We start from the raw sequence: 21,475 nt of genomic DNA, 5'->3' as shown, positions 1-21,475 counted from the left end.
GAGTAGGTCTGAGATGCCAAAATGATCAGTTGAATGAAACCACATGACACTACTAAGAATAATTTTAAAATTCTTCATTTATCTTTAAAAAAGTTTGCTAATGTACGTAAGTATAAAAATGACAATCTGTGTGAAAACGACTAGGTCAATTCCCAACTCACTGTCAAAATGGGATTGACATTAGGCTACGGAATTGAAGTCTGAAGAAAAGACAATTCAGATCAGGATCCTCAAACTTTATAGTGTCTAAGAATACATGAAGTGAACACTCTGGAGGCTTGGCACCACTGATAAGAGATTTTTAAAAATACACTAAGGGTGGTACTCAGGGATCTATATTTTCAGTATTAACCTTTAGGTGATGCTGATGGGGGAGCTACTCCTACCATACTACAAATACGAGGTCATGGCCACTGTCAACTACAGAATGTGTGGGCCCAATGCAAAATGAAAATGCAGGTCTCTAATTTAAAATGAATTTTCGGACTAGATCTGGTGGTCCAGTGGTTAAGACTCTGTGCACCCAATGCACGGGGCCCTCATCAGATCCCTGGCCAGGGAACTAGATCCTGCATGCTGCAAGAAAGAGCAAAGACTCAGCATGCCACAACTAAGACCTGGCACAGCCAAATAAATACAAGGGAGAATAAAAAAAAAAATTATTTAAGTCAGTGTTAGCAGAGCCTTAAACTTAGCATGGGGCCCTATAAGAACACACAGGTTACACACCCATGAAGCCATTTACTGTATACCATGAGATAATTATCTGCCTCCCCCATCAGATTAAAGGGCCATTATCTGGAAGAGGGAATAACTTCTTTGCATGACTCTACAGCAGCAATGTCTAATAGAACTTCCTGAGATGATGGAAATGTTCTGTATCTGTGCTGTTCAATTTGGTAGCCACAACTCAGTTGCTGCTATTAAACCCTGAAAAGAGGCTCATGTGACCAAAACTGGATTTTAAGTTCTACATATTTTATTTAAATAGCCACATGAAGCTAGTGGTTACTATAATGAACAATGTAGCTCTAGAGAGCAGTATTCATGAAGACAGAAGTCATATTAGCTCTAGAACACAGAACAGTCTAGATCTGTTAGGGAAAAAAAAGGAAACAGCTGTTTAGCAAGGTAGTGAATTTCCTTTGTGAGGTCACTGGAGGTGACTGGCTGACGATCTGAGCAGAGTCACACAATGGTAATGGCTGGATGGCCATGTGGCACTTGAGGGGCCTAGCAAATTATGAAGGCTCCCTCCTAAGAAGCTCTAAAGCAAAGCCCAGGAAAAATCGCTTCAACTTTCTGTCACACAATTAGAACACCAAGAGAAATAATAAACAGTCCCTTCTTGGGATGGCCAAAGCAGCAATACCCATCATCAACCAAATTGTAGTCATGAGAGCACATTGTCTATCCTGGTCTCAACTGGAAGGACTCAAGAACTGATTTCAACAACCTTTCATTGTGCCTTTACTATGGTACAACAGGATACAGAAGGACCATCAGGGACTAGTATAATGCTGACTTATTTGAAAAAATAAAGATTGAGTATACATCAGGCTAGCTCAGCCCCCACAAATAGTCCACTAACTGGGTGACTTTACACAAACAACTTAATCTAAGATGCAGTTTCCTCACCTAAGAACATGGATAACATCACCTACCTCAATGCGTCTGTTTCAAGTAAAGACAATGGACATAAACCATTTTGCAGTATCTTGCCAATGAAGAGCTCAACAAACATCAGCTGTTAATAATCTGGTTATCCTGGTCACTAGCTGTTCAAGTATTTAGGGTCTGAACTGTTAACAGTAACTTAAGAATTATCAAGTGTCAAAAACTTTGGAATAAGGAAGGAATGCAACTTTTTTTTTCTAAACAGCTATATCTTTTTTGTAGAAGACTATATGGGATATGGGGCTCATTAATTTTTTTTTTCTCATTAAGTTTTACATACTTGTATTTACTGATTATTTCAGAGAATTGCTTTCAAATATTAGTAACAAATAATGGTTTTAAACACACATATGGGTAGCAGACACCTCTAAAAATTTCATCAGGAAGGGAAGGGAAGTCAGATTTTCAAAGTAAGCATAATTCCCTTTGAATGCTCTAAAACTCAGGCTATTAACAGCAGGCATGTCTTACTACATTCAACACTAGGTAAATCTGCTGAATGGATTTTTCGGTAGTAGGACAACTACTGGTGGACTGATGTCTATGGGGTCACGCAGAGTCGGACACGACTGCAGTGACTCAGCAGCAGCAGCAGCAGGACAACAGGAGTAAAACAGGGCCCAGGAGTGCTTGAGGAGCTTATATCATTTAAAATCCAACTAAGAAAAGAGAAAACTGAATTACATCCACAATGAGAGGCTTAAACAAGGTAGTGACCATCCTGCCAAAGTCACACAAGGAAAACTGGAAGTGCCCAATAATGAGGCCGTAAAGCTGGCTGAAATAAAAGTACTTCCTCAAAGTCTAGAAATAAATTCTTAGAAATCAGTCAGGATTGCTTGTGGTCAGGCTTTAGAAACAAAGATTTACAAGATTACTTTTTAAAATCTGGCAGGGCAAGGAATTCTAAAAAAAAAATCTATTAGTTTTAATAAACACTTGCCATGTGCAAAAGTAACAAGATATTTAACATCTAAAATACCTTATGTATCTCTATCAATCTTGTGAAGTACAGCAGTCATCTGCTGCTATGGCTTTTGTGCCAGAGAACTCAGGGAAGTTGTCACAGTAAACCTTTATACTTTGAAATCTCTTATTAAATTTCAGACTATAATAAAATCAGAACTCCGTAGGCACATAATCCTTTAGCATTTACACTGTCACATAAATTCTCAAGCTAGGCTTCCCACATATGTAATGTATTTTAGGACACCTGATGACTGAAATATTTTCTGTGTAAGTGCAGGGATTTTCATTCACTTACTACCTATATTTTTTAAATGACCAAAATATTAGATAGAAAATAGGAGAACTCTACTTTGGGGTTATAAAGCACTTGCTCATGGCCAACTACCCAATGTTTTTATTTGACTGAAGATGTTCAGGCAGTGCTGGGTATCTGGTCAGTACTTACAGCTATTGACACTCTTACTGATGGATTCCACCAGTCTCTTCAGAACCTTCTGGTCCATGTCAAGTGTGGCTTCAAAACAATGAAGACTTCTCAGACAGCCTACTTCCAAGCCTGGGCGTCCTGAGTTGCCACTGATTCCACAACTCACCACTCCACACCAACACAGAATGTGACCATGGCAATATCCCAGCAACCAAACATAGAAGGTTCTTAAGTAATTGGAAAAATATGCAATAATGGCAGTGATTTCATTAAAGTTATTGTGATCTGAAATATTACAGCTAATCCAATTTTGATTTTTGTGGTTCAACACCACTTAAAGTGGTATCTAAAAGTATTGCCACTTATATTTCCTGAGAACAAATTCTACAGTTGAAAATGTTTATGGATGAACACATAACAATAAAGACCTTATCTTTAAGTAGAAATAAAATAACTTCCTAGGCTATAAAGAGCTCCTTCAAAGGTTATATATAACCTCCTCTGAAAACTCTAACCAAGTACCTTCTCATGATAAGCAAACAGAGGCCTCAAACTGGGAACTTTAGAGAAACATAAAATCCTCACATTTACCCCTCCAACTTATCTGACTGACTGGTGGGAAAACATAGTATGATTATGTCAAAGCTGGCCAAGACGGTAACTGTTCTCATGTCTACTGTCGAATCCTGGCATAAAAAACAAATATCTTTTTGTGTATGTCTGCTGGTCTTCACTGTGGTAAGGCAAGGAAAAAAAAGTACTAAAATGACTTTCAGAATCTAGAACAATGTATTCTTACTAAATTTTAAATAACATATAAAAACAAATTAGGCAAATACAACTGGGAAAAAAGCAAAACTCACAAAACTTTTCTTAAGGAAATGCCAAATGTTCACTGATTTTAAGTTGAAAACTGGCAAGTTTTAATAACTGTTCTTAGTGGCTAGTCAATTGTTCTCCATGAAATTAAAAGAAAATTAGGCTCTTAGCACATCTTGACTGGAGGAATATGAATCCATACTCTGGATAAAATAAATACAGAATAATCTGAGGGTATTTTAAATACCTAAATATACTAAGAGCAACCAAAGGAATTCAAAACAATCAGAAAAAGGTAGCACCAGGTATAAATTCAATTTCTCAGCCCAGACACTTATCAATTTTGTTGCAGTTACCTTGGCATCAGTATCCAAATAACATGTTTTATGTTTATAAAATTAGTATATAATTATTTAAGAAAAATGAGTTTGGTGGAGGGAGAAAGAGATATTATTAACTTGCACATAATATCACCTGTTCAAATTTTCTTGTATACCTTTTAGAAGACTGTTAAGGCTACCACAAGAAGACCAATGAAAAAGTAGTTTCCTAGACAGTCAGCACAACTTGGAAAGAATACAATTTTTGCCAAATCACCTTCTCCTCCAGTCTAATAAAATGAACTGCTGCTTTTAGTGGTACGTAATCATCCTATACTGGACCAGTCTGTAAAGGTATACTTTTATGTTCAAAGCAAATCTGATCAACAAGTAACTTGATACATTTGTCCTATCCTTTAGCACTCCATGAACAATTCTGAGAAACTTCTTTTAGGATAAAAAATGTCTCCCCAATTTGCTGTGTACTTAAACCTTGTAGATTTCTTTAAAAAGGAAAGATTATGAAAATTCAAGCATAAAATTTAGGGAAATTTGCTAAAAATCTGGGGATATGTCTTATCCATCTACCACTTCATACTTAATAGTGTTTCTTAATGTTTATAACTTGTGACTCAAAGGGAGCTGATAAGAACACAGCTATTTTTAAGTAAAATAGCTATTTATTCAGCTTCTTGTCATGCCAAAATGTTTTGTGCATATGCCACTATAATTAGCACACCCTCTGTAACAGGCAAAATTGTACATCAAATTATATTTCATGTTACCTGATTATATAAAAATGTAAAGTGAAAATGATTTTCAATTCTCTTTAACATTACTAGTAAACAGTTCAGCAGGAGATATGAGGCACAAAATCTTAGTAAAATGTGACACAGGAAAAGCAATAATGTAATTCTCACTTAAATTTAACTTGTCATAATCTGTTGTGAATATACAAAGACAAACTTTTAAAACGTTATATTTACTAAGATTCTGGCAAGAGTTTTATGTAACAAGACACAGCATACCAGGCCTGCCACTCAACTTATTAATGGTAAGTCTCAGCTTCAATATGAAGCTGTTAAAAAAAAAAAAAAATCAAAAACCTGCTTTTTACATGCTAAATAGCTTGGCAAGTATGCTGTTAAACACAGTAAGGAATTTAAGATAGCAAGAATAAGAAGTTAATAAAAAGCTAAACATTACAGCCTAAACAAAATTCATACAAAAAATAAAAGAACTATCACTGGTTACATAAAATTTTCCTGACTGGTGAAAACTTAACAGTATAAAACATGCATTTTAGAATCTTTAGCTATCAAGTTCAAAAAGTACCAGTGTCTATCTGAAATGATTTCTTTTCAAAGCCAAAGTGTAGTCAAAATTAGTTCAAATGTTATAACACATTCTAATGCTAAAAAACATTCAGTATTATCGAAGTGGAGGTAAATCCCAGAGCTTTTGGGGCATTCTCATGCTGCAAAAGGCTATTTCTCTGGTTCACTCAAAGTAGCATGGGACAGAGTCCAAGGATGTGACTAAGCTCAGTAAAGGGCAAGACTGCCATACCTGGCTCTGACCTCCCCATGAAGCATGGCTACTGTGTCCACAAAAATAAGATGTGTGAGGATAAAGGCACGCTATTCTGCTAGCTAAAGTGATAGCAAACCACCCCCCACCCCTAAAAGCTCCTTCCCCAGGTAAATAAAAAGGGGAAAAATTTAAAATACACTTATCTACAAGAGTAAGGATTTTGAAATATCAACGTAATCCCTACTTCAAAAAAGGTTAACTAGAGTCATCTGGTCATCTCTGATTACATCTTAATGATGTGTAACAGATTCAGTTTTTGTTGATTTATCATTAGATATTTCTAGTCAAAATATTAACTTTATTCCCAAATATCTTAAACCACTAGTATGACTGCAGTGTATTACCTCCCAGAGTTACTGGAAGAGGGAAAAAAACAGATGTTCAAGCAGCAGGCAACAGTTATGGCCCTTCACACAGTGGCATCTGAGTGGCTACTGACAGTCCAGGAATAATTTAAAAACAAGATAATTCATGCATTTTAGTAAATATGTCATAATTTTCACAGTTGAAATTTCCTTAGACATTGCACTTTCTTTATAAGTGAATCCTGCTTCTTCTTAATGTTATGGTGAGTCAGGACTTGAACTAGCAGCCTTCTTTTTCTTCTTCTTACTGTGTTTCTTATGCTTCTTTTTCTTTTTTGTTTTTTCCTGAAAAGATAGTTCCGTGTTAGATATAGCTACATGAAAACCTGCAAATTAAAAACAACTTCACTATGATACTAAGTTACTACGCAGTCATTTCAAACAATCCACACAAACAAGTAAGTTACTCAAAACATTTCTCAAAAAGTCTCAATAATACTGTATTGAGAGAAAAGAAAGTACTTGTCAATTTTCAAAGGATAAGGAAAAACTCTATGTCAGTAGCACATTAATGTAGCTTCTAACAACATTTCCTATAGGAAATAAATTCAATTGAATTATGGTGTCAACTGCTATACTTTCTGTTATCTAATTTTTAAAGCTGTAATAATTATAGTTACTGCAAAGGAAATGTCACATCGCAGTAAAACAATTGTAAAATGGTAGCATTCAAAGGAAAAATACACTAAACCTATTTTTAAGTAAAAAGGAACAGATATTATGTACTGCTTAGGCTGGTAGGACTACTTCATTAACTTAACAACTAACTGGTACAAAATACTGATGCAAAGTTGAAAAGTCTATTTAGCACTTGATTTTTAGAGGAAAAGGCCATTGTAAAAGTAGTCATATTGTGACTAGACAAAGGAGGCTAAAACTTTGCTACACCCTGACTTTCTGATGTTAAAGAGAAAGGCAGACCTTTTAGAAACAGGTATGTGGAAATGGGGTATCAAGTAATACACTAGTGCTGATATTCAGCAGAAGAAAGTAAAAAGGGAAGAAGCACACAGAGGTGGCAAAAGCAAAGCTTCCAGTCCATCTCCTAATCTAGGAGAACTTTCCACCCCTTGCTCCCAATAAGGCCTTTTACCTACTTTGTGGCTCTTAAAACAACTTCCATTGTTCTTCTCATTACAAGTCCAAGTATACAAGGACTGTTACAGAGTCCAAATCTTGTATTTGGACTTCTGAAGGTAAGTTTTGGGTACAGATTACTTTTTCATAAAAGGACTGTTGGCCACTCTGTTCCTAAAAACACTTTTCTTCTTGGCTTCCAGGACACCTCATTGCTGCTTTTCTTCTATCACAAAGACCTCAGTTCCTTTGCTGGTTCCTCCTCTGCTCAACCTTTGTGGGCTTCCTTCTTTTCCACATGCTTTCCCAGTCACAGGCTTTAAATACCACTTACAAACCAATCTTTATATCCAGTCCTAGGCTCTGAAGACTGCAAGCGCCTCATTAATAGCTCTACCACACATATTTAAAACTACCATTAAAAATGCCTAATTTTTCTCTCAAGATTCTTTCTCAACCATTTTAGTAAATGGCACCATTAATTAATTCGTCATTTTAGTTAAGCCAAACAATCTAAGCTTCTTTGACTCTACTCTTTTAACTCCACTCTCCACCCCTGAGGCACCAAGCAAGTCCTACCACCTAAGCCCAAAACATACCTCAAATCTACCAGGCCGGGCCATCTCCACCACTACCACTGCAATACAGATAACAGCATTTCTCGTTTATGTCTACTCATCGCCTCCATTTTACAAAGGTGAGGTTGACTCAGGCCACCTGTTTGCTTTGATAAAAGCCCGGTGTGCTCTGTCTCAGGGCCTCGGCTTCCTTTCCAACCTCACCGCGCACTCTTCCTCTTTGTCCTCCATGGAGGAGCCAAGCCTACTTTTTTTCATTTCTTCCAGTGTACCAAGCTCACTCCCACCACAGGTCCTGAGCTCTTCTCTTTGTCTTGGACAGTCTTCCTTTCATCTACTGGTTGGCTCTTTTTTGTGAATCAGATTTCAGCTGAATTTTTACTTCTTAAAGAGGCCTTCCCTCCCTCAGCCTCTCATTTATCACCCTCTTATCTATCTTGAACTTCATTATAACAGCTATACCAAGACAGAACCGTGCCTGCATAGAGAAGCTTAATAAATACATGAACTAAATGTATCAAACAGTGAAGTATGCAATACAAATTACAATTACCCCAAATTAATTAACTTTATGTCTTAATAATCTAACCAAAGATGAAAGCAGTCTTTACCCAAATTATTTTCCCACTCAGGAAAAAAGTCTCTTAAATGTTTCCTTGATCTCGGAGCATATAAAACGTTATGAATCATACATTATCAGGTGAACCTTCTTTCCAGAGGACTTTCATTTTAAGAGCTAAAGACATTTTGAGGAGAGGGTAGTTACTTTCAAACCTACAAATGATGCTGTTCATGTTTCTTTTACTTCTCCCTAAGAAAATGCCTTCAAAGGCCACAGCCCATACTTATGTGAGTGCTCCTAAATTAGTCTGGTGGTATGACCTCCATTTCTCTTTGGTAATTTGTTATACACTTTCTCTAGGCTGGTTTGCTTCTCACTGGATACCAAGTCTGTTTTCCTTATTCTCTTCTTCCACCTTCTCAACCTGCACAGCAGTAGAGCTGGCTTTAGAAATGACAAGAGTTATCTTTATTTATGAATCATTTATGATGTCACATTCCTGCTTATTTTGCACTGAAGCTTGTGCTTCAGGAGCTTTTTTCTGTTAGTATCAGGTTTGGTAGCTCTGGGAATAACTACTCTCGAAGATGGAGGGAATCACCATACTTTAGTTTCATGTTTCCTAGTATCGTTTGTTTAAGGAAGTCAAACAAAAGTTTAAGCTTACAGTTTTAACAGTGAAATACTGAAATGCTACCAGGATATGCTTCCTTTTATTCTAAGCGAATTTAACTTTCTCCAACTCATTAAGTGAAGCTGCTGAACACCACACCTTTCTCAATAAATATTTAGTTCTAGTAAATGCAATCACGCTTTATCATGAGGTTTATATTAAACAAAACAGCTATACTGTTATCACGTAAAAACATAAGTGATACTTGCTGTTGTTTTTTCTCGTTCTTCACTGCTTTTCTTCTTTTTTGCTCGTACCTACAGAATTACAATTTTTGTGGAGCAAAGTTAAATATGTAACTTATACCCAAGGCATTTTTTTTTCATTCACTAATATAACTTGCATTTTTAGAATTTTTATGTAAAAAACATTTTTTTGACAATGAAATAACATTTTAAGTTGCTTTGTTGTTCCTTAAACCTATGTTAAATCACAGGGAGGATTCAATGAAAAACCTTTCAAGGAAAGTGAAAGGGTTAGTCGCTCAGTTGTGTTTGATTCTTTGTGACCCCATGGACTGTAGTTCACCAGGCACCTCTGTCCATGGGATTCTCCAAGCAAGAATACTGGAGTGGGTTGCCATTCCCTTCTCCAGGGGATCTTCCTAACCCAGGAATTGAACCTGGGTCTCCAGCATTGCAGACAGATTCTTTACCACTGAGCCACTCTTTCAGCACCTAAAAACAGCAGTAGAGGTACAGCAGATAAAAAATTTGAGCTGAAAGAAAACAGACTAAGCTCTGAATCCTACTTCTGCTATGTATTACTCTCATTGTAGCCTCTTGGTGAAATGTAGGTAAAAACCACCCTCAAGGCAGCGGGCTGGAATATGGTAGGTGTTTTTCTTACCTATGGTGTTGGTAATAAATAGTAGCTTTATATGTGTATATACATGTATAAAAAAATGTATATAGTATACTTGGTATCAATGAACAGATTAAAATCTTTTTAAGTAACAATTATTAACCCAATAATGTTTTATTTAAATATTTTAAAGTGTGATACACTGGATTTACATTATATTCAAGGTGCTAAAGCTGATGTGTATTAATGTTAAATCCAAGTATAACATTTTATATTAAGAAATACATAATTAATACAACATATTATAATACTGAAGGGCAGAAATTGCCAAAATGTTGAATTGTTTGGTTTATCTGCTAGGTTACTATATGTCAAATATATGAAAAGTAACTAACAATAGAACAAACAAACTAAAACAGACTAAAGGAATAGAACAAATAAACATGAGAGACTATTAGCTTTCAACAGGGGTGGAAGTTCTCTCGTGAAAACACTTAGAAAATAAAAATATTGTTTCTGGTGGTATTCTTGTCATCACAATGACTGAGTGGGGAGGGCCAGGTTAATACAGGGGCGGGTTGTCATGCAATAGGATAGCCCTGACATAAATTTATAATAGCTTGCTTGACATTCATATAATGGACCCAATTATAAAAAGTAAAAAATCCTAAAAGATATTGTTGTTTAAGTTCTGCACTCAATATGCCAACAAATTTGGAAAACTCAGCAGCAGCTTTGGGACTGGAAAAGGTCAGTTTTCATTCCAATCCCAAAGAGGGCAATGCCAAAGAATGCTCAAACTACCGCAAAATTGTGCTTATTTCACATGCTAGTAGGGTTATGCTCAAAATCCTTCAAGCTAGGCTTCAGTAGTATGTGAACAGAGAACTTCCAGATAGACAAGCTGGATTTAGAAAAGGCAGAGGAACCACATATCAAATTGCCAACATCCACCGGAACACAGAAAAAGAAAGGGAATTCCAGAAAAAAATCTGCTTTTGCTTCATTGACTACACTAAAGCCTTTGACTGTGCAGATCACAGCAAACTGTGCAAAATTCTAAGAGACAGCAATACCAGACCTGGTATTGCTGAGAAACCTGTATGCAGGTCAAGAAGCAACGGTTAGAACCGAACATCGAACAACGAACTGGTTCAAAATTGGGAAAGGAGTACGTTAAGAGTGTATGTACACTGTCACCCTATTTATTTAACTTATATGCAGAGTACATCGTGCTTGAAATGCCAGGCTGGATGAATCACAAGCTGAAATCAATATTGCTGAGAGAAGTATCAATAACCTCATGTGCAGATAACACCACCCTAATGGCAAAAAGCAAAGAGGAACTAAAGAGCCTCTTGATGACAGTGAAAGAAGAGAGTGAAAAAGCTGGCTTAAAACTCACCATTCAAAGAACTAAAGCCATGGCCTCCAGTCTCATTACTTCATGGCAAATACATGGGGAAAAATGGTGACCGCAACCACAAGATTAAAAGATGCTTGCCCCTCGGAAGGAAAGCAACGACACACCTAGACAGCGTGTTAAAAAGCAGAGACATTACTTTGCCAACAAGGTCCATATAGTCAAAGCTATGGTTTTTCCAGTAGTCATATATATGGATGTGAGTTGGACCATAATGAAGGCTGAGCGCCTAAGAATTGATGCTTTCAAACTGTGGTGCTGGAGAAGACTTTTGAGAGTTCCTTGGACAGCAAGAAGATCAAACTAGTCAATCCACAAGGAAATCAACCCTGAGTATTCATTGAAGGACTGATGCTGAAGCTGAATTTGGCCACCTGATGTGGAGAGCCAACTCATTGGAAAAGATCCTGATGCTCGGGAAGATTGAGGGCAGGAGCAAAGGGGATGACAGAGGATGAAATGGTTGGATGTCATCATTGACTCAACGGACAAGAGCATGAGCAAACTTCAGGAGATAGTGAAGGAAGATTGGTGTGCTGCAGTCCATGGGGTCGCAGAGTGGGACATGACTGAGTGACTGAACAAGTTTATTAAAATATGAACACAAGTATTTTGTACTGGGTTTTAACATACAGTTGGCCCTCCATATTCACGGGTCCAGCACCCATGGATTCAATCAACCACAGATCAAAAATATTTGGGAAGGGGATTCCCTGGTGGCTCAGTGGTAAAGAATCCACCTGCAATACCAGAGATGAGGGTTCAATCCCTGCATCGGGGAAGATCCCACATGCCGCGGATCAACTGTGCCCATGTGTCACATCTCCTGAGCCTATGCTCTAGGGCCCGGGAGCCCCAACTACTGAGCTCACGTGCCACAACTACTGAAGCCCTCGCACCCTAGGCCCCATGCTCCACAGGAGAAGCTGCTGCAGTGAGAAGCTTGCATGTAGCAACTAGAGAATATCCTCTGCTCACTGCAAGGAGAGAAAAGCCCACCCAGCAACAAAGATTCAGCACAGCCAGAAGTAAACAATTTTTTTTTTTTTTGAGAAAAAAAAATGGCAGAAAGTTTCAAAAAGCAAAACTTGAATTGGCCACATGCCAGCAACTATTTATACAGCATTTACATTGTATTAGGTAATTATATGTCGGAGAAGGCAATGGCACCCCACTCCAGTACTCTTGCCTGGAAAATCCCATGGACGGAGGGGCCTGGTGGGCTGCAGACCATGGGGTCGCCAAGAGTCAGACACGACTGAACAACTTCACTTTCCCTTTTCACTTTCATGCACTGGAGAAGGAAATGGCAACCCACTCCAGTGTTCTTGCCTGGAGAATTCCAGGGACGGGGGAGCCTGGTGGGCTGCCCTCTATGGGGTCGCAGAGAGTCGGACACGAATGAAGTGACTTAGCAGCAGCAGCAGGTATTATGTGTACTCTACAGATAACTTAAAAGTATATGGGAGGATGTGCATAGGTTATACACAAGTATTTACTATGCCATTTTATGTAAGAGACAACACCTGTGGATTTTTATATCCACTGGGGTCCTGGAACCAACTCCCTGCAGACAGGGAAGAATGACAGGATAGTAAATGTCCTACAAGAGCGATATCATGTAAATGGAGGGAAGACTGTATTTTGTTTCATTCGGAGGTTTACTGGGAATTATCTACCATTTTCGAAAATGTCACCGACGACAATGCTATTGTATGGCTTTTTAAGGGCGTAGGTCAATTTGCCTGCTATAGCCTGAATTTTGCTGCAGCTCAATATTTTAAGTCTTCTAGTGTTATTATGCTCAAATACTTATATACCGAAATAAAATTTTATAAAATTATATATTATTTTTTCTATTCATTTTTATTTCTTTAAGGGATACTATCAATAATATAAAAATGTGTACAGGTAAGCTATACTACCTACAAATTTCATTAAACGAACAGTGTGAAATATTGCTACATAAATTGCTATAAAATTGCTACAGGTTTTATTTTTCAAATGAGGAATGCAAGTCTAAGCAGAGGACTACATCAAAGATGATAACTTAGAAACCTAAAATGAACCAAGAAAGGACTCTAACTCCAATAGAGTACAAAATCTAAGATATGGATATTATAGCTGAAAAGGATGGTCTAGATTACCTAATCGTAGTCCCTCATTTTATGGACAGGAAAACTGAGGTCCTGTCAACATTTCTGCTTTACCTTATAATCTTTCTGCTTCCTAAAGAGCAGCTCAAAACCAAAACAAGGGAATGCTGGGTTTTAATGTGCTACATACTATACAGTATTTTTCATGTCATCAAAATGGTAGTAAAATTTAAAGAAAATATTAGTAGAGTAAAAATAAAAGTTCTCAGATTGGAAAGGTATGTGGGAATATAATTATCAAAATAAAAATTGTATTTCTATCTTCTGTAAAAATACAGAATTTCTTCTTAAATGGCATTTCTTTAACATGTTAGAAAAGTGAGTCAAATACTTATGAAAAATTATTTTTTAATAATTCACATTTATTAAGTCAAATAACTAGATATTTTAAGGTAAAGAAAATGGATTTAATTATATACTTACCTCCTCAGTATACTCTGATTCTGACTCTGACTCAGATGATAATGGTTTATCTTCTGGATACATCTTTCTTTTTTTGCTGAGCCCTTTAATGTCCTATGAAAAATAAATGCATGTATGCTGACTCAGATGTAATAGTATGCCGCAAGAATTTTACGTTTCGAAGTTCTACTTAAAAATTTTTCCTATTATCACAAAAACTACCCATTTTCATTTTAGAACTGTCTAAAATTGGTGACAATTATCAGGAATCAGTTTCTAATTTCAATAAAAGTTACTTTTATTAAGTAACTTGAAAAGAAATAACTATACATCGACTTAGATGTAATATCCTCTTTATTTTCTCTAATTAAACATGATAGAATCTTAAAGAGTTAATGAAAACATAGTATAAGATTTGGGTCCTCTGCATTCTAACTCTCTTGTTTCAATCCAGGGTTGGATCAGACAGGCCTAGTGCTATAGAAAAGAATCTAAAAAGATCACTGCATTTTAATGCATTTAAAGTGTTAAATTCACATTAAAAAACAAAACAAAACAAAAAACCCAAACTTAATCCCTAAGCATTTCATGATGAGAAAATGTATAACTCGGGGGAAGAAAAGGAGAATAAGACTGGGAGAAGGGAGAAGTACTCTGAAAACATCTGAAGCAAAACGACAAAACATGAAGATGTATTCAAGCTGCATTCTGGATATGCCAGTTGTCATTTTATATTTTCTATATACTTTGTATGTATGAAGTAGTTCATAACAAAAACAAAACCACATTAAGGAAAAAATGCTTACCACCTAATCTTACACAGAAAAAAATGACCATTTTTTCTATAGCATGAACCCAATTTTGAAGATGTAAACAAGAAAATAAACTAAAAGTGATGATACACGTTAGATTACATGTGATTTGTTTCTGTAAACAGCTTTATTATTTTGGTAGAAATAATTCATTATAAGAAAATGCACCCAAATCCCACAACAGGGATTTTGGAAAACATCTATGTGTGTATGTATGCCTGTACATAAATACCTGTTTATGTAACCCACTCTTCTCACCCAACAGTATTTTTCCATGCCAAATACACCATCATTTGTGGCCACTTTTGATATACATTGAAAATACGTATCACTTAGAGTATATCCCACAATCTACTTAACCCATCTCCTTCTGGAGGGCAGTCATATAGGTTTTTGCTATTAAAGTTGAAACAGAGTAAAGGGTATGTGAGGGCAAAATCTTTATCTAACAATAAAGACTAAATCAAAAACCAAAGTAGCCTTCATCCAAATGATTGTCTCCCTTTCCCACAATCCTCAAAATTGTGAAAAAGAATGGAAATACAAATTGTGGTGCATTAAAATAATGGAATATTAGAAGCAGAAGAAACAAACTTGAGAGTATCAAGAAGGATAAATGTCAACAGCAATGTTGTGTGAAAAAAAGGAAGTTTCAGAAGAAAACACAATGATACCATTTTGAAAATATGTGTGAACACACACTTATATAAAGGTGGATGGGAAGGATACACAGTAATTTCAAAAACAGCTGCCTATAGTGAAGGAGAATGTGACAGAGACTTCTGCCAATAAAACAAGACATGACAAAATTTAAACCATTTGTTAATTCTGCTGGGTACGTATATGTGTTATTTATTATATGTGTATGTATTGCTCTTTATTTTGCATATTTTGAAGTACTTCAAAATCATACTGCAGATGTTTTATTAGTTATTTCATGTTTGTAAACTGCCAGTTTTCAGTTTTACATTTTTTTTAAACACGGGAAAATAACCGCTTATTATTTTGTAATGGTTTTGAAAATCAGGAATTTCTGTTGAAATTATATCACACCCTATTGGAACTATGAAAATAATCACAGTTTCCTTCCTTTGAGCAGTTAATATGGCTGCTGCTGCTAAGTCACTTCAGTCGTGTCCAACTCTGTGCAACCCCACAGACAGCAGCCCACCAGGCTTCCCCGTCCCTGGGATTCTCCAGGCAAGAACACTGGAGTGGGTTGCCATTTCCTTCTCCAATGCATGAAAGCGAAAAGTGAAAGAGAAGTCGCTCAGTCGTGAACGACTCTTAGCGACCCCATGGACTGCAGCCTACCAGGTCCTCCGTCCATGGGATTCTCCAGGCAAGAGTACTGGAGTGGGGTGCCAATGCCTTCTCCAGTTAATATGGTGAGTTATATTAATAAATTTTAAATGCTTGAATCCTTGGAATTAACGAAACCAACTTTGTCAATATGGTTTCTTTTTTAGTGTATTTATTTGCAAACTGGGAAAAAAAAAAAAGAAAGAAAGAAACCTCTTCTCCATATATACCCAAAAGAAAACATTATAGACTAAGGGAAAGAAGCCAGTCACAAAAGGTCATATACAGTATAACTGCTTTTATATGATATAGCCAGAACACATAAATTCATAGAGACATAAGCAGACTGGAGGCTAACACAGGATGAGGAGAGAGAAAGAAATTGAGTACTTAATGAGTATGGGTATTTTTAATGTAATTATGAAAAAGTCTTGAAACTAAAGAGCAGATCAATGCCCAGCATTGTACATAAACAAAGTATCACCAAATTATAATTTAAAGATGGTTCATAGCATATTACGTGAATTTCATCTCAATTTTTGTTGTTGTTCAGTCACTAAGTTGTGTCTGACTCTTTGCAACCCCATGAACTGCAGCACACCAGGCCTCCCTGTCCCTCGCCATCTCCCAGAATTTGCCCAACTTCATGTCCATTGGAATGATATAAAAAGACTGAATAAAACTTGGTGACACTGGTATTTAGTTTTCTTTTATTAGCAATGCTTTCTTTAGGCTTTTATTTTTAATAATCAGAAAGACTGCATATGTGCTCAGTTGCTAAGTTGTGTTCGACTCTTTGTGACACCATGGACTGTAGCCTGCCAGCCTCCTCTGTCTATGGGATTTCCCAGGTAAGAACACCGGAGTGGGTTACCATTTCCTCTCCAGGGAATCAAAAAACTAGAAATTATAAATTAGAAACTTAGGCATAAATTTAGCATTAAGCATAGATAAGCTATAAATGAAGACAAAACATCTACTTACAGTAGAAAAAACATTTTTAAAATTATCTATGGTATACTCAATTTGAAAGAGAAATCCATGTTCTTTCATTAAAAGGACCTTCTTTAAAATGAAGTGAGGAAACAAATGGAATGTTTAAAACTTCATTATTTCAATTTTGAGATAATACATTACATCTACACAAATTCTCTGCAGGAATACTCTTCTGATCTTTTCCTTTCAATAATGAACCCAATAAGCAAAAGAAATCTCTTAAGTTAAAAAGGGAATGCTTTATTGTTGATTGCTTGAAACAATTCTTAAAGGAAATGAAGAATCTTAAATTAAAACAATGTAGGGATTTCCCTGGTGGCTCAGTGGGAAGAATACACCTGTCAGTGCGAGGGACATGGGTTCAATCCCTTGTCCGGGAACATTCCACATGCCACAGAGCAACTAAGCCCATGTACTATAATTACTGATCCTGTGCACCACAACTCCTGAAGCCCGCATGCCTGAGAGCCTATAACAAGTGAAGCAACGGCAATGAGAAGTCCATGCAGTGCAACAAAGAGTAGCTTCCACTCGCTGCAACTAGAGAAAATCCACACAAACCAATGAAGACCCAGCGCAGTTAAAAATGAATAAATAATATTAAATATATATATATATAAATATAAAAAGGCAACATAAAATATACATTACCTTTTCTTTCTCAGTTGCATCTTTTGACTTCTTTTTCTTTTTTAAACTATCCTAAACAAATATATATGTGTATTAATTTTACATGTGAAAGATAGAGCATTATACCATAATGAACAAAAATATCAAAAAGGTGATTATGATTGAAAGAAATTTACTTCCAGGCAAGAATTTCTACTTTTGAAACCCTCTGAGCTAGCTATTAACCTCTCTGAGCCTTCATTATCCATCAAATGGGATAAACAAGTATCTACTTCATAGAGTTGCTGAGAGGACTGAGTTAAAAGTCAAGTGCTTAGAACTAGGCCTAATACATAGCAGGCATCCAATAAACGTTAGCTATCAGTATCATTAAACTGGCTCTTCTGCTTTAAGAACAAAACTACCATTTACTGAGTACTTTCTAGACACCAGGAATTTTATCAGAAGAAAGCTCAGTAGGTCAAGTAGATATCCGCTATAAAACCATTTAGTGGTTTTGTTCTCCTTGATCCCCAGGACAGTGCTTGTCAAACTGTAAAACACCATGTCAGAATCACAGAGACTATTTGTTAAAAATGTAGACTTCTGATCCTAATCAGCCTCACTAAATCAGACTGTGGAGATGGGGCCCAGAAATCTACATTTTTACTACAACCTGCATGTATTTCTTATGACCACTAATGTTTGAGAGTTAACTGTACCTGATAATTCTGGATAGTACAGGACAGATGAGGTATAGTACCATAAAAAGGACACTGGATCAGATATCAGAAGACAGATTCAACTTCCAATTCTAATACTATTTGTATGAATTGAAGCAAGATGCTTTTTATCTGAACTATAAATGGTTTATGAAGATGGGAAAAACAATGTCAGCCATGTTTATCATAAAGTTACCATGAAAATTTTGAGACATGGAGACTTGTATGTCAGAGCATTTAGAGAACAATTAAATGCCCTATGGACAATATTAAGTGCATCAATTAAGTGACACAGAGCATCTAAGTACAAAAAACAGTATCATTTCAACACTGAGAACTATTTAAGATAGTTCTATTTAAGAGAGAAGTATTTAAGAACTAAAAGAAAAATCTAATTAAATGTCTGCTATACAAAACATTGCTCATTTAAATAGTTTTACCTTATTGTCTGATTCAGTTTCTGACATGGAACTTTCAGAAGATTTATGTGAACGACTCTTCTTTTTCTTTTTCCTTTTTCCTTGTCTCTTATCCTACATGAAACATAAATAATTTGCTTTGTTTTGTTGCATATATTCATTGCATTTAATTGACATCAAAACTTTATCAATGAACAAAACTTAATGAAAATATCAGCTTGTAAATGTTTTATTTAAAAATATTTAAAATATACATCACTTTTTTAAAAATTAAAAAACGTTAAGTGATTTGAGTCACATGTAATTCTTAGCTAAAATGGACTTTCTGATTTTTAAATCCATTTCTTCTACTAACATTCTTAAATGAACAAGACAAATTTAGGAATCTAAAAAATACATTTACCAATATTTAAGTATCTAGTTATTTATTCATGTCAGTGCTCTCAGAGATAATCAATCAAAACTTGGAAGTAAACATTTCCAACAGATTCTTCATAATAGGTTTCCCCTTGTTATGAAAGATATCAGAGATGCTATTTCATGTATTTCATATTTCATCACGACAGCAAACATTACCTCATCTTCAGAATCTGAAGAACTGCTGGAAGAATCAGAGCTTGATGAAGAAGAAGATGAATACTTGACCAAGCACAAAACAATTAAAGCTTGTGAGATGCAGGAACTTTTCTTTTACTAAGTCTCTCAAATACTTAATGAGATCAATCTAGTTTCTGAGAAACGGATGCCATATGACTTAAATATTAAATGTCAAATTTCACCCCCTGCCCCCCATCCCCCCACAAAGTAACAAAAGATGTGGTCAATTTTCCCTCTTTAATTGTGGTGAAGGAGTCACGAAGTCAGCATCTTCCTTTTATTATCATTAACAGAACAAACCCACCCATAACTACCAAAGGACCTCCAGACTCTGACTTAGCTAGAGTTAGCATACAGGTTGTACCAATTACTCCTACTTTTTGTTCTGTAGGCTCTTGATTATAACATTTAGAAAAATGGAAAACTTTTGCTCACCCTACCAGATTTCTTCTTTTCTTTTTTCTTTCTCTAAAAGCAAACAAATACAAGTACAAATCTAAATAAGGTAGTGTTTTCCAATGGACCTATTAACAGCAGTACACAGCAGTATTATGTAAACCCAACTCTGAGACTAAGAGTAGCAATAAAATAAAAATGGCACTACCTGTCTTTTTTTGGATGAGCTCTCACTTCCACTTAACAATTTCTCCCTGTGTTTTTCTAGTTCTTTCTTCCAGTTCTGCAGAAAAATTGTAAACACATCAGAAGTCGTCTCTCTCCTCCTAATATATCTAAATGTTGTTGTCCTTTGTTGTTCAGTCGCTAAGTTGTGACCGACTCTTTGCGACCCCATGAACTGCAGCACGCCAGGCTCCCCTGTCCTTTATTATCTCCCTGAGTTTGCTCAAACTCATGTCCATTGCATCAGTGATGCCATCCAACCATCTTATCCTGTTGCCCCCTTCTCCTTTTATACCGAAATGTACAGACAACTACTTCCTTCCTTCCATCCTCTACTATCTGGCTTCCATCTCAGCCTCTAATTACAGTCAAAAGATGCTGCAGGTTTAAGAATCCTCTTCCCTGTCACCAAAGGAGCCTCTACCGAGCTCTTTTCCAAGAGGATATTATGAAGTGGAAATTCCACACTGTATACTGAAAGGAGGAGTAGGTTGTTATTACTGAAACTGAGAAGTTTTTTCTTTTTAAGAAAGGTGGTTAAATTCTCTTTCCAGACAATAAAAGTTCAATTAATCTATACTGTGGCTGAAATACTACATGTAGATTTGTAATCAAAACAAGCAAACATCATTGTGGAAATCTCAGGGTAAGATGGGGGCCTGCGGACTAGGGGACAGAAGGGAAGAACCTAACATTTAGAAGACTTAAGATGATTTAAATTACCATAAAATGTTTTTTCTCTTTTTTAAAGACATCAAATATTTAAATACAAACCATATTCAATGTAACAAAAACATTTCTAAAATACAGAGCCCCCTTAAAGAGCTAGGCCCAAACTCTTGGCTTATTAAAAATTATCTCATTTTTTTAAAAAAAAAAAAAAAAGATTAGTCTCTTTTTCTAAAGGCACAATTTACAAACCTCATTCATTTTTTCTTCAAATTCAGCCAATGCCTTTGAGCCTTTCTTTTTCTTTTCTAGTTGTTCTTTCAGTTCTTCCCTTAAAAAATAGAGTGTACAATAAATTTTCAAGCAATTCAAATTAGAGATGGCTGCTGACAAACAACAAAAATTTCATAATTTTTAAATATCCTAATAAGCCTCCATTCCAGCTCCAGTGTTGCTACATTTAAAATTTCTTTGCTCATGTCCCTGTATATTAATTATCATAATAAATCCTATTAGATAACATAATCATTCCTCACCAGAACATGGGTTTATAAGAACTAATATTTTATATAAATTTATATTTATTTAAATTTATATATCTATAAGTTTATATAAACAGGTTCAATCCCTGGGTTCGGAAGATGCCCTGGAGGAAATGGTAAGCCACTGCAGTATTCCTGCATGGAGACTCCCATGGACAGAGGAGCCTGGTGGGCTACAGTCCACGGGGTCACAGGGAGTTGGAATGACTCAGCAAGTGAGCGCACATGCTCCCAACAGGTACTGTTTTAAATACATCTTCCTTTCATCCTCACAACAATCCCGTGAGAAAAGGTAGCTTTATTACTCCCATTATATGGGAGAGAAAGAGGCTGCAGCTTAG

The 21,475-nt window shown here is 36.1% G+C and overlaps 1 protein-coding gene across 6 annotated transcripts in view; it reads right to left on the bottom strand.

Moving 5' to 3' along the window:
• Window positions 1-4,366: 4,366 nt before the first annotated feature.
• The window catches only part of FAM133B (family with sequence similarity 133 member B), a 29,491-nt gene continuing 12,382 nt past the window's right edge, over window positions 4,367-21,475 (bottom strand). The window contains exons 3-11 of one of the 6 annotated variants that reach the window (XM_005906274.3): window positions 20,845-20,923; window positions 19,907-19,981; window positions 19,738-19,770; window positions 19,282-19,344; window positions 18,727-18,819; window positions 17,607-17,657; window positions 13,867-13,959; window positions 9,270-9,317; window positions 4,367-6,455 (exon numbers count right to left, since the gene is read on the bottom strand). In XM_005906274.3, the coding sequence (XP_005906336.1) occupies window positions 6,369-6,455; window positions 9,270-9,317; window positions 13,867-13,959; window positions 17,607-17,657; window positions 18,727-18,819; window positions 19,282-19,344; window positions 19,738-19,770; window positions 19,907-19,981; window positions 20,845-20,923 (622 nt within the window). In that variant the 3' untranslated portion in view covers window positions 4,367-6,368. Of the gene's footprint in view, window positions 6,456-9,265; window positions 11,395-13,866; window positions 13,960-17,606; window positions 17,658-18,726; window positions 18,820-19,281; window positions 19,345-19,737; window positions 19,771-19,906; window positions 19,982-20,844; window positions 20,924-21,475 lie in introns of those variants that run through there. The other 5 variants (XM_005906275.3, XM_070369856.1, XM_070369854.1 and 2 more) reach the window with 5 other exon arrangements.

The sequence above is a fragment of the Bos mutus genome, chromosome 4 (assembly GCF_027580195.1).
Source record: "Bos mutus isolate GX-2022 chromosome 4, NWIPB_WYAK_1.1, whole genome shotgun sequence".
Classification (NCBI taxonomy): Eukaryota; Metazoa; Chordata; class Mammalia; order Artiodactyla; family Bovidae; genus Bos; species Bos mutus.
Note: the sequence above shows the minus strand (reverse complement) of the source record. Positions and strands in the feature narration are given on the sequence as shown.